At 41.5% G+C, this 11,988-nt stretch overlaps 1 protein-coding gene across 1 annotated transcript; it reads right to left on the reverse strand.

Annotated features, from left to right (window-relative positions):
• Positions 1-6,104: 6,104 nt before the first annotated feature.
• On the reverse strand, positions 6,105-11,645 carry ppcdc (phosphopantothenoylcysteine decarboxylase). Its single transcript, XM_051657128.1, has 5 exons — positions 11,467-11,645; positions 8,131-8,226; positions 7,830-7,958; positions 7,568-7,736; positions 6,105-7,303 (listed from the first exon to the last, which is right to left on the reverse strand). Exons 1-5 carry the CDS (start codon positions 11,608-11,610, stop codon positions 7,230-7,232), a joined length of 612 nt encoding a protein of 203 aa, XP_051513088.1. The 5' UTR covers positions 11,611-11,645; the 3' UTR covers positions 6,105-7,229.
• Between the last annotated feature and the right edge of the window lie 343 nt (positions 11,646-11,988).

Consider the following 11,988-nt stretch of genomic DNA (forward strand, 5'->3'; position numbering starts at 1 on the left):
ATTTTGTTTGAAATTTAAATGTGTAAATCTTCACTAATATTTTTTTTGTGAACTTGTGGATTCCTCAAATGTGTATGCTGCCTGTGGTGATGGAGGCATGGCCGAGTGACATCGGCGTATTCGGGGGCCGGCGAGCCCTCTTCTTTCCCTCTCTCTCTCTGTCTCTCCTCCCTCCCCCTCTCCTCCCCCTCATCCTGTTCGTATTCCCCAGACACAAGGAATTCCTAAACCAAAACTGGTTCCCCAGTTCCATGGGCCATTCAACCCACCGTTTTCCCCTAACCCTCTTTGCTGTCCCCCACAGGCTGGTGAATCCACTGCAGCAGGTGTGGGCGTGAAGTCTGGGCTGGTCTGCTGGAGCTGCAGGGAACCTGGACATTTCCTGGACCCCCACGATGGAGGTGAAGATATTGGTCTGGGTCCCTGACACTCCACTGGCCGCCCCGATCGAGCAGGAGCATACCGAATACCTGTGAGTATTAAGGGGGGTACATATCAAGCCTGGGTGGATTCAGGTTGTAATCAAACCTCCATTCACCAAATCTTGGTTCAGTCCAAGGCTTTGGATCCAAGCTGGTGGGTGAAGGTAATGTGTGTGCACATGGATATCCAAAATGACCCTGTAGTGATGATCACTATTCAGTTTCCAGGATAAAAACAGTGTGTCGAGGCTGCGGCTAATTCCCGCCTCACCCATCCACTAATCTTGGGAACAAATTGGCCGGCATTTACTACCTTATTAAGGGGAATGTGTGTGGATGGGTTCTACAACAAAGTTTATTGGTGTGTGGTGTGTGACTCGCTGGCTGGGGAGGCGGAGCCAGGGCTGTCTACGTCAGCTCCATGTCAGAAGGATGTAAGGGGGCAGGGGATTCCCTGCAGGGGATTTCCCTCTGGAGCAGACTTGAGATGAGACCCTTAGGCACGCCTTTGATCAAGTGAAAGTGACTGATGGTCAATGCCTCCAGCCAGACGTTGCACTCGCATATCCATATTTTTCAGTTATTAAGGATAGATTGTATCGAGTGATGCAGGATGCTCAGACAAAGGAGGATACAACCTAATTTTTAGTATCGAAGAGCTGTCGGAAAATGTTCTTCAAGATGGCTCATTATAATCCGATGGTGGGCCACTTAGGGAAGGGAACAACACTAGACCATCTGATGGCCCGTTTCTATTGGCCTGGCATTCGTGGGGATGTTCGCAGGTGGTGTGCGGCATGCTGTGAATGCCAGTTGGTAAATCCCATGGCTGCTCCAAAAGCGCCATTCTGCCCCCTCCCATTGATCGAGGTCCCCTTCGAAAGAATTGGCATGAACCTCGTTGGACCATTAGAGCAGATGGCATGCGGGCATCGCTTTGTGTTGGTTCTGGTGGACTATGCAATGCAATGCAATATCCGGAAGCAGTACCACTGCGCAACATTTCAGCACGTAGTGTTGTGGAGGTACTCTTCAGAATAATCTCCCGAGTGGGGATTGCGAAAGAAATCCTCACTGATCAGGGCACATCATTTATGTCACGTACACTACGCAAACTGTAGGAATTATTGGGGATTAAATCGATTTGGACCAGTGTGATGAGGAGGAGGGTGTGGCCGAGCCGTCGCTGAGTCACATAATCAGCCGGGAGGGGGATAAAGACGAGTCGGGGGCGCCAGTTAGAGAGAGAGAGAGAGAGACGCACACGGCCGCGCTGTCTGTATGTTTTATGTTACGTTTAAGTTCGTTTATGTCATTGAAGTTATATTGACTGTTCTGCCAGTTCCCGCCTCCCCCTTGCCCATCCTTTACCCATTACATTAGTGCCAAAACCCGGGAAGGAGGAGGAATGCGCTGTCATGGAGTCCTTGCCGCTGCTGTCCGCCAGGGGAGGAGCGGCAGCTGTCTGCCAGGCGACGGAGTTGCTGCCGGCCACCGGGAGTCGAAGGAACCGCTGCCATTCACCAGGAAGGGGAGGGGCCATTCCATATACCAGGGGTCGGAGGACTCACTGCCATCTGCTAGGGGAGGAGCAGCTGTCATCTGCCAGAGGGCGGAGGAGTGGCTGAGGACCAGGCGAAGGCATGTCCGGGGACCGGCGAGTGAGTTTTTCTCTCTCTCTCTCCTTTCTGTCTCTCACTGTCTCTCCCCCTTGCTCTGTCCATCTCCCTCCCCTTATCTCTCCCAGGGCTCCAGAGAGGCGGGGAAGACCTGCTGGCAGAAGGATGGGCGGAAGGGCAACACCTCCCCTCCAGGAAGGGAGGGGAGTACATCATGCCAGAGGTTTCCCCCAGCCTGAATCGTGTGGTGGAGGAGTGTGACGAGGAGGAGGGCGTGGCCGGGCCGTGAGGGTGCACAGCCGGCGCTGAGTCACCTAATCAGCTGGGAGGGGGATAAAGATGAGCCGGAGGCGCCAGTTCGAGAGAGAGAGAGATGCACATGGCCGTGTTGTCTGTGTGTTTTATGTTATGTTTAAGGTCGTTTATATCATTAAAGATATGTTGACTGTTCTGCCGGTTCCCGCCTCCTTCTTGCCCATCCTTTACCTGTTAGAACCAGCGTTTACCACCCCCAAACGGATAGCTTTGTCGAATGATTTAATCAGACACTAAAGAATATGATTCGTAAGTTCATGCACAAAGATGCTCAAAATTGGGACAAGTGGCACGAGCCCTTATTATTTGCAGTATGAGAGGTCCCGCAATTCTCCAGGGGTTCTCCCCATTAAAATTATTGTACGGGCATCGACCGCGCAGCTTGCTCAACATCCTACAAGAAAATTGGGAAGAGGGACCATCAAACAGCAAAAAGCTTCGACTATGGGAATTTACACCGGGAGATCAAATCCTTGTATTACTCCCCACATCAAGCTCTAAATTACTTGCCATGTGGCAAGGGCCCTTTGAGGTCACATGGCAAGTCGGGGAAATCGATTATGAGGTTAAATGAACGGATAGAGGTGGAGCACGTCAGATTTACCACCTCAATCTCCTAAAACCATGGAGAGAGATGGTCCCTGTGACTTTGGTGATGGTGGTTCCAGAGAGGGAGGAGCTCGGAGCTCTGTGAAATTAAAAACCATTGATCGAGTCACCCCGGTAACTTGCAGAGACCACCTCTCACCGTCACAAGTCACGGAGGTTGCCAGAATGCAAGGAGAATTCTCAGACGATCGAAACCACCCTAGGGGTAGTGGTACGCAGTCGTTCCTAATGATTACCCAAATACAAAACAAAAAAGTGGTTCGGGAAGAATTAAAGGCCATGCTAGATATGGGGATAATAGAAGAATCCCACAGTGACTGGGACAGCCCGGTGGTGCTGGTTCCGAAGAGTGACAGCTCGGTCCGTTTCTGTGTGGATTATAGAAAATCAATGCAATGTCTAAATTTGATGTATACCCAGTGCCTCGGATTGATGAACTGCTCGATTGTTTAGGCACGGCTCGCTTTTATTCAATTCTGGATTTGACAAAGGGACATTAGCAGATCCCCTTAACTCCCATGTCCCATGAAAAAACTGCATTTTTGCCCGAGACCTATGACCAAAAATGAGGTGAGACAGTTCCTGGGGCTGGCTGGTTATTATTGTAGATTTGTGCCTAAATATTTGGCCTTCACCAGCCTGCTGACTGATCTTACTAAAAAGGGGGCACCAGATCCGGTCCAGTGGATGGAGCCGTGTAAGCAGCTCTCTCCCTTTTTTATTACAGACGGATGCATCGGACAGGGGGTTGGGAGCAGTACTGTCCCAGATGGTGGAAGGGGAGGAGCGCCCCGTGCTGTATATTAGTCGCAAACTCTCACTGATGGAGACTAAGTACAGCACGATAGAGAAAGAGTGTTTGGCTATCAAGTGGGCGGTCCTCAGCCTCCGTTACTATCTGTTGGGGCATGCATTCACCCTCTGTTTGGACCACGTCCCGCTCCAATAAAATAAAATTTTTTCCTCAAATTGTTATTCTGAGAATATCATTTGTAATGGAAAAATAGAAGAGATTGTAAAATATGAGCACTTTCACTAGTAGTCTGAGATTTTTGGATGCCACTGTACATTGTAGAATACAGTTTGTAAAAAAAAAAAAAAAAATGTAAAACAGTGATGATTCAAATGAGGAAAATGAGACAGAGAGTGCAATAGTAAAATAAAGTACAAAAATATTATTATGACACATATACACCCTTTGGCCTAACCCCAATGTCAGACATGTATATTTAATATCATCACATTTAATACATCATTTTATAACTGTGTAGTCTAAAGGTAGTGACACAAAAATATAGAAATCAAGAAAAAGTTTAATTATGAATAGGAAGTAGGTAAATGGGACAAGAGCCATAAAAAGTGCATACCACACATATCTGGCATTCTATAATCCTACAAATATTTTAGATAAAACCCATTCAGTGTCAATATTCTCAGCAGGGGCAGCGTAAGTATTATTGTGTCCCCTGACAACTTTGCACTCTGGGCCCCCAATCTTATCGCAACCCATCCAACATTTTTATTTTTTATTTATTAAAAGTTAAAATTAATAATAAACGTGAACATAATCATGATTACACATTCAATAAGAGATCATAAAAAACACATTTGAGTTTGAAAAGTTCATTAAAATAACAATGCAGTTAATAACAATAACTATACAATAAATGTATGTCATTTTAGTGAGTTGAGACTCTGTTTCTAATGGAAATTTTAGATTTTTTTATGTTTTAAAATGTTGATTCAACCCCAGAACACAAATATGGGTAAAAAAAAATAAATAAATAAATAAAAAAAATAAAAAAAATAAAAGAATTAATAAATAAATAATAATAAAAAAATGACTCATTGTCTAGCTTTTAAGACTTAATTTTTACATGAAGTGATTTTTGATCTGCCTTTCCAGGTATTCCTCAGTTAAGGTGTCTTCTCTCACGTGAACTTACTTCTGTAAAATGTAGGTGAATATTTTTTTCTTTTTTAATTCTTAGAGAATTTCCATGACAACCCTTAGAATGCATAAGTGGGTTCTATAAAATATATATTTCCTTTGGTGTTCAATACATTTCACTGGTATTATTTTTGTAATCGATGATTGATTGTAAAGTAATATAGACATATAATGCCATATGGCAATATAGAGTACATAAGGTTGTAATTTTACAAGTTTATAGTATTGTGTGTGTGTGTGTGTGTGTGTGTGTGTGTGTGTGTATAAAAAACATTTTATCCTAGTCCATTGTACCTATTTGTACGTTTTTGTGTGGGTAGAGTTTTTGTTTTTTTTTTTACCACCAAAATTGCACAAATTTCTGTTCAACAGGAATTTTTAGCCTCTCTCCAACTTCATTTTCAATGTGTCAAACTCTTCAGAATTTAATAAAAAGATATATAAACTATTTAAAACTGTAAATAACTTATACAAAGTTAATTTACCTTAAAAATGAAAAATAAGTACTTTTTGAAAAATAAGCATCTAGATTTTACCTGGGTTTTTTGATCCACATATGTACAGTATGTATAAAAACTGTAGCCTAAACATTTAAAATCTATAATTAAAAATGCATTTGTTATAACATTTCTGTCAAATCATACCTGTTACTAGAGTTGGTTTTACTACAGTAATGGCACATTATGTTTCCTCATCTTTTCCTCGTCAGCCCTGTTTATATTGTTGGATCTGTCTGACCTTATGAGATGTTTGATTTTTAATAATTTTCTACTTTAAAGTAGAAAATTTGTGGTTTAATTCAGGTTTTGTGGTCTGTACCACTGTTTAGTTGTCCACATGATCCAGTCAAGCTTGGTTTATGACCAGGTTTATATAATTATATCAACAGCCAATGTCAAATTTTCATTAAAAAATTTAATTTTGTCCTTTATTACTATATTGCTTTATCTGAAGTTATTAAGTTCTGGCTTTTGTTGTATAATGTTCCATTCAACCCAGCAACATAGAGATAATATTTTTTGTTTTTTGCTTTTTAAATCTTTGAGAACAATAGATGTTATTCCAAATGTGTATGAATGTATACAACATATGATATATGAATACGTGTATATACAATTCGTTGTGGCAAGACTTTTGTTGGTATTTTCTATTTTATTTTATTTTTTAGATACAGGAATGTCAAGTAATCTGTCTAAATATTTTTGAAAGCATACAGAATCAGTACTGTTTAATTAATACTGCAGTACTTTATTGAAATTAAATATTGTCATGAAAATATACTGTAGAACAGGGTTGACCATGTCTGTATACAGAAAATATGCTGGAACTGAGAATTGATTGACCACAAAAACAGTATTATCCCTTGCAATCTGACACTGCTGGACAGACACATTGCATTATGAAATCCGAGCACCTGTGATTACCTCTTTTATGGACTGATTTATTTGATACAGTGAGCACATCTCACTGTATGAAACTTATGAGGACTACATTGTTTAGTACTGTAAGTGATGTCCAACATGATATCCTGTCTGTCTCTTAATTGGTCATAAGTATTATATAAGGTCTGTGGTAATAACTCTGATGGTTATTGTCAAATAGGCTGTGGGAGTCTTATCATCTATCATAATTAGTTTCACAAGTTCACTGGTTCATATAGTCCTAGAGCATATTAAGGTAAACAAATCTGGCGTATTGTTCATATCGGATGGGCTCGAGCACAAGACTAGGCTTGAGCTCTAAGATACCCCCCTCGACAATCAGACTAATGCAAGGAATATAAAAGAGAATTTTGATATAATAAATTATGTAGGTGTTAAGAAATTTAAAGGTGGCGATGGGGAGGCAGAGGGATGCTGTTAGGATTGCCATTGAAGTGAGGGAAGAGGCAGCTTATATAACCTTGAGATATGGTAGGACAAGATGAGCGATCTCCTCCCGAACTTACATCTGGAACTTCATTTCATATTAAGGACCAGTTACCAGGGCACAACGGTTCCAAAGGCTGAGGAATAACTTAAGAAATTAAACATCTGTCAAAAGCTTAGAGGCAGAGCCATGTTTTCAATATCAAAAAAATAATTTATTTGACATTTCTGTGCATAAATCAATAGATATAAAGATTATAACCATTACAAAGATGCATGAAAAAAATTCATTATTGCATCACAATAATTATTATTTCACAATAATTGTAAAAGACTAAAATATCAAACCTGTATACAACATACAAACACCTTAAATTTGTCTTTTTTGTTGTTGATTGTAACCTTGTCTCTCCTGATCGCTGGCCCTGGTATGATAAATACGGGGTCATTCAGCAGGTTTTTGGAGGTATTGTATTATAGCATCAACAATAGTTGAAACCTCTGCCATGGCACCTTTACCTGTAAAAGATACAGAGGCTGTAACGCAAGACAAGTTGGTGAGCCCAAACACAAGAAACACCAATTTATTAAATCCTCCTTTGATCAGGGAGCATAATAATTAAAGCCTATCAGATTACAGCCATTTGATATTCAGGTAACGAATAATGCATGAGTGTTTTCACACATTGCTGCAAATTCTTATCCATCCACCAGCTTCCCTTATCCATGCAAACGCCTCATTACAACCAATCAGAACTTAAAGGACACCACGTTAAAAGATACCTTCATCTCCACAGACAAGTTTTTTGGCAATACAGGGGATCTCAATGTAGCCAAAGCCTTTAAGTGTGGCCACTTGCTGTGCAGTGATAGGGTGCTGCCACATGGCTGTGTTCATAGCAGGACAGAAGAGCAGAGGACGGGTTGTGTCCCAGGCACGCACTACACATGTCTGTCAATAACAAAACAGGCAAGCACATTTAATAATGCATCTAAAAATTCATACAGAATTAAATAAATGCCACCTTAATGTTTTATGACCTACCAGAAGGTTGTCACAAATCCCACTTGCAATTTTGCCAAGTGTGTTTGCATCCAGTGGGGCAATGACTAAAAGGTCCGCCCAACGTCTAAGTTCGATATGAAGCACAGGATCAGAGCGCTTTGACCACATCTAACATAGAAATATAGGAAAAGCATACAAGATAGTAAGAAATCGTTTAACCAGGACAGTCTGGGCATGGATCTAACTCCACAGTAGAAAATAAGATACTAAGAAATTGTTAAAATCTGACGTCACATTATCCATGAAAATGCATCTCCTAATCTTCAAAGGCTTTTCTCACCTCCCACTCATCCTTATCTGTGTAGACAGGGACAGGGACTTCAGCAAAATCATAAAAATGAGTGGCATGGTCTGTGGTGACCACACGTACATCAACCTTTAGAGCAGAAAAGTAAAAAATAATCTTTTAAAAACCTCTAGTATTTAAGAGAAAGAGGCAGCCATTTAGTTTGTGTTTTAATTATTAATGTTGTACTTTTAGAATAACTTGCAACGTTCAGGCACATAGCACACTCTGGTGGACACATATGACATGACAAGCATATAAATATGACAATGCGTGACATATATATATATATATATATATATATATATACACACACACACACACACACACACACACACTATATTGCCAAAAGTATTCGCTCATCTGCCTTTAGACGCATATGAACTTAAGTGACATCCCATTCTTAATCCATAGGGTTTAATATGATGTCGGCCCACCCTTTGCAGCTATAACAGCTTCAACTCTTCTGGGAAGGCTTTCCACAAGGTTTAGGAGTGTGTTTATGGGAATTTTTGACCATTCTTCCAGTAGCGCATTTGTGAGGTCAGACACTGATGTAGGACGAGAAGGCCTGGCTCGCAGTCTTCGCTCTAATTCATCCCAAAGGTGCTCTATCGGGTTGAGGTCAGGACTCTGTGCAGGGCAGTCAAGTTCTTCTACACCAAACTCGCTCATCCATGTCTTTATGGACCTTGCTTTGTGCATTGGTGCGCAGTCATGTTGGAACAGGAAGGGGCCATCCCCAAACTGTTCCCACAAAGTTGGGAGCATAGAATTGTCCAAAATCTCTTGGTATGCTGAAGCATTCAGAGTTCCTTTCACTGGAACTAAGGGGCCAAGCCCAGCTCCTGAAAAACAACCCCATACCATAATCCCCCCTCCACCAAACTTCACAGTTGGCACAATGCAGTCAGACAAGTACCGTTCTCCTGGCAACCGCCAAACCCAGACTCATCCATCAGATTGCCAGATGGAGAAGCGTGATTTGTCACTCAAGAGAACGCGTCTCCACTGCTCTAGAGTCCAGTGGTGGCGTGCTTTACACCACTGCATCCGACGCTTTGCATTGCACTTGGTGATGTATGGCTTGGATGCAGCTGATCGGCCATGGAAACCCATTCCATGAAGCTCTCTACGCACTGTTCTTGAGCTAATCTGAAGGCCACATGAACTTTGGAGGTCTGTAGCGATTGACTCTGCAGAAAGTTGGCGACCTCTGCGCACTATGCGCCTCAGCATCCGCTGACCCCGCTCTGTCATTTTACGTGGCCTACCACTTCGTGGCTGAGTTGCTGTCATTCCCAATCGCTTCCACTTTGTTATAATACCACTGACAGTTGACTGTGGAATATTTAGTAGCGAGGAAATTTCACGACTGGACTTGTTGCACAGGTGGCATCCTATCACAGTACCATGCTGGAATTCACTGAGCTCCTGAGAGCGGCCCATTCTTTCACAAATGTTTGTAGAAGCAGTCTGCATGCCTAGGTGCTTCATTTTATACACCTGTGGCCATGGAAGTGATTGGAACACCTGAATTCAATTATTTGGATGGGTGAGCGAATACTTTTGGCAATATAGTGTGTATATATATATATATATATATACACACACACACACACAGTTCAGGCTCTACAGGGCTCTTAAATAGTATGAAAGATTTAAATACACAGAAGTCGTGCTTGTCATATCTATCCACCACAGTGTGCTATATATATACAGGTGCATCTCAATAAATTAGAATGTCGTGGAAAAGTGCATTTATTTCAGTAATTCAACTCAAATTGTGAAACTCGTGTATTAAATAAATTCAATGCACACAGACTGAAGTAGTTTAAGTCTTTGGTTCTTTTAATTGTGATGATTTTGGCTCACATTTAACAAAAACCCACCAATTCACTATTTCAAAAAATTAGAATATTTTGACATGCCAATCAGCTAATCAACTCAAAACACCTGCAAAGGTTTCCTGAGCCTTCAAAATGGTCTCTCAGTTTGGTTCACTAGGCTACAAAATCATGGGGAAGACTGCTGATCTGACAGTTGTCCAGAAGACAATCATTGACACCCTTCACAAGGAGGGTAAGCCACAAACATTCATTGCCAAAGAAGCTGGCTGTTCACAGAGTGCTGTATCCAAGCATGTTAACAGAAAGTTGAGTGGAAGGAAAAAGTGTTGAAGAAAAAGATGCACAACCAACCGAGAGAACCGCAGCCTTATGATTGTCCAGCAAAATCGATTCAAGAATTTGGGTGAACTTCACAAGGAATGGACTGAGGCTGGGGTCAAGGCATCAAGAGCCACCACACACAGACGTGTCAAGGAATTTGGCTACAGTTGTCGTATTCCTCTTGTTAAGCCACTCCTGAACCACAGACAACGTCAGAGGCATCTTACCTGGGCTAAGGAGAAGAAGAACTGGACTGTTGCCCAGTGTTCCAAAGTCCTCTTTTCAGATGAGAGCAAGTTTTGTATTTCATTTGGAAACCAAGGTCCTAGAGTCTGGAGGAAGGGTGGAGAAGCTCATAGCCCAAGTTGCTTGAAGTCCAGTGTTAAGTTTCCACAGTCTGTGATGATTTGGGGTGCAATGTCATCTGCTGGTGTTGGTCCATTGTGTTTTTTGAAAACCAAAGTCACTGCACCCGTTTACCAAGAAATTTTAGAGCACTTAATGCTTCCTTCTGCTGACCAGCTTTTTAAAGATGCTGATTTCATTTTCCAGCAGGATTTGGCACCTGCCCACACTGCCAAAAGCACCAAAAGTTGGTTAAATGACCATGGTGTTGGTGTGCTTGACTGGCCAGCAAACTCACCAGACCTGAACCCCATAGAGAATCTATGGGGTATTGTCAAGAGGAAAATGAGAAACAAGAGACCAAAAAATGCAGATGAGCTGAAGGCCACTGTCAAAGAAACCTGGGCTTCCATACCACCTCAGCAGTGCCACAAACTGATCACCTCCATGCCATGCCGAATTGAGGCAGTAATTAAAGCAAAAGGAGCCCCTACCATGTATTGAGTACATATACAGTAAATGAACATACTTTCCAGAAAGCCAACAATTCACTAAAAATGTTTTTTTAATTGGTCTTATGATGTATTCTAATTTTTTGAGATAGTGAATTGGTGGGTTTTTGTTAAATGTGAGCCAAAATCATCACAATTAAAAGAACCAAAGACTTAAACTTCTTCAGTCTGTGTGCATTGAATTTATTTAATACACGAGTTTCACAATTTGAGTTGAATTACTGAAATAAATGAACTTTTCCACGACATTCTAATTTATTGAGATGCACCTGTATATATACATTTTTATTTTGTTTACTTACCCCTGGAATTTCAAGTAGTTGTGTTACCAACAAAGGTGCCTTGAGTGCAGCTACACTACCAGTCAAACCGACCAGGACACGGAATTTTGAACTATTTCTGTGCAAGTCCAATTGCAGATGATCAAATTTAGGATGCTTCTGCATTTTAAAAAAAATAGACTTAATATTTTTGCCAATTATGCAAGCTTATGTTTTTGTTTGGTTACAATTACTTGTCTTGTAAGACCTGATATTTGTATCGTTCATATGTGCAGTATAGTTCGGGCAGAGGAATTGAATTTCACTGTTTTCATTTCAGCACAAATAACGAGGAGTACATCAAATATAGACTCCATTCACCCTGACCGTGGCTGATTCTCCGGGTTTTCTCTACTTCCGTAAACATTGGCGGATACCATAGAAATAGAACACAGCGTCAACTCTGTTATAAATGTTGTCACAGTGGCTCCGCTGGCGGGGAGTGCACTTATACTTACTGACAGAAACTGAAAGTGTTGCTACATTGCCTAATGATTCTCAAAT

This window comes from Myxocyprinus asiaticus, chromosome 26, assembly GCF_019703515.2.
Source record: "Myxocyprinus asiaticus isolate MX2 ecotype Aquarium Trade chromosome 26, UBuf_Myxa_2, whole genome shotgun sequence".
In the NCBI taxonomy this organism is placed as follows: domain Eukaryota; kingdom Metazoa; phylum Chordata; class Actinopteri; order Cypriniformes; family Catostomidae; genus Myxocyprinus; species Myxocyprinus asiaticus.

Excerpts from the sequence above, each read along its gene's own strand:
- ppcdc (XM_051657128.1), bottom strand. The coding sequence starts at position 11,610 with ATGCAGAAGCATCCTAAATTTGATCATCTGCAATTGGACTTGCACAGA. Across the intron at positions 8,227-11,466 it reads AACTACTTGAAATTCCAGGG|GTTGATGTACGTGTGGTCAC; the intron begins GTAAGTAAACAA and ends TCTGCTCTAAAG. Across the intron at positions 7,304-7,567 it reads ACTTGTCTGTGGAGATGAAG|GTAAAGGTGCCATGGCAGAG; the intron begins GTATCTTTTAAC and ends TATCTTTTACAG.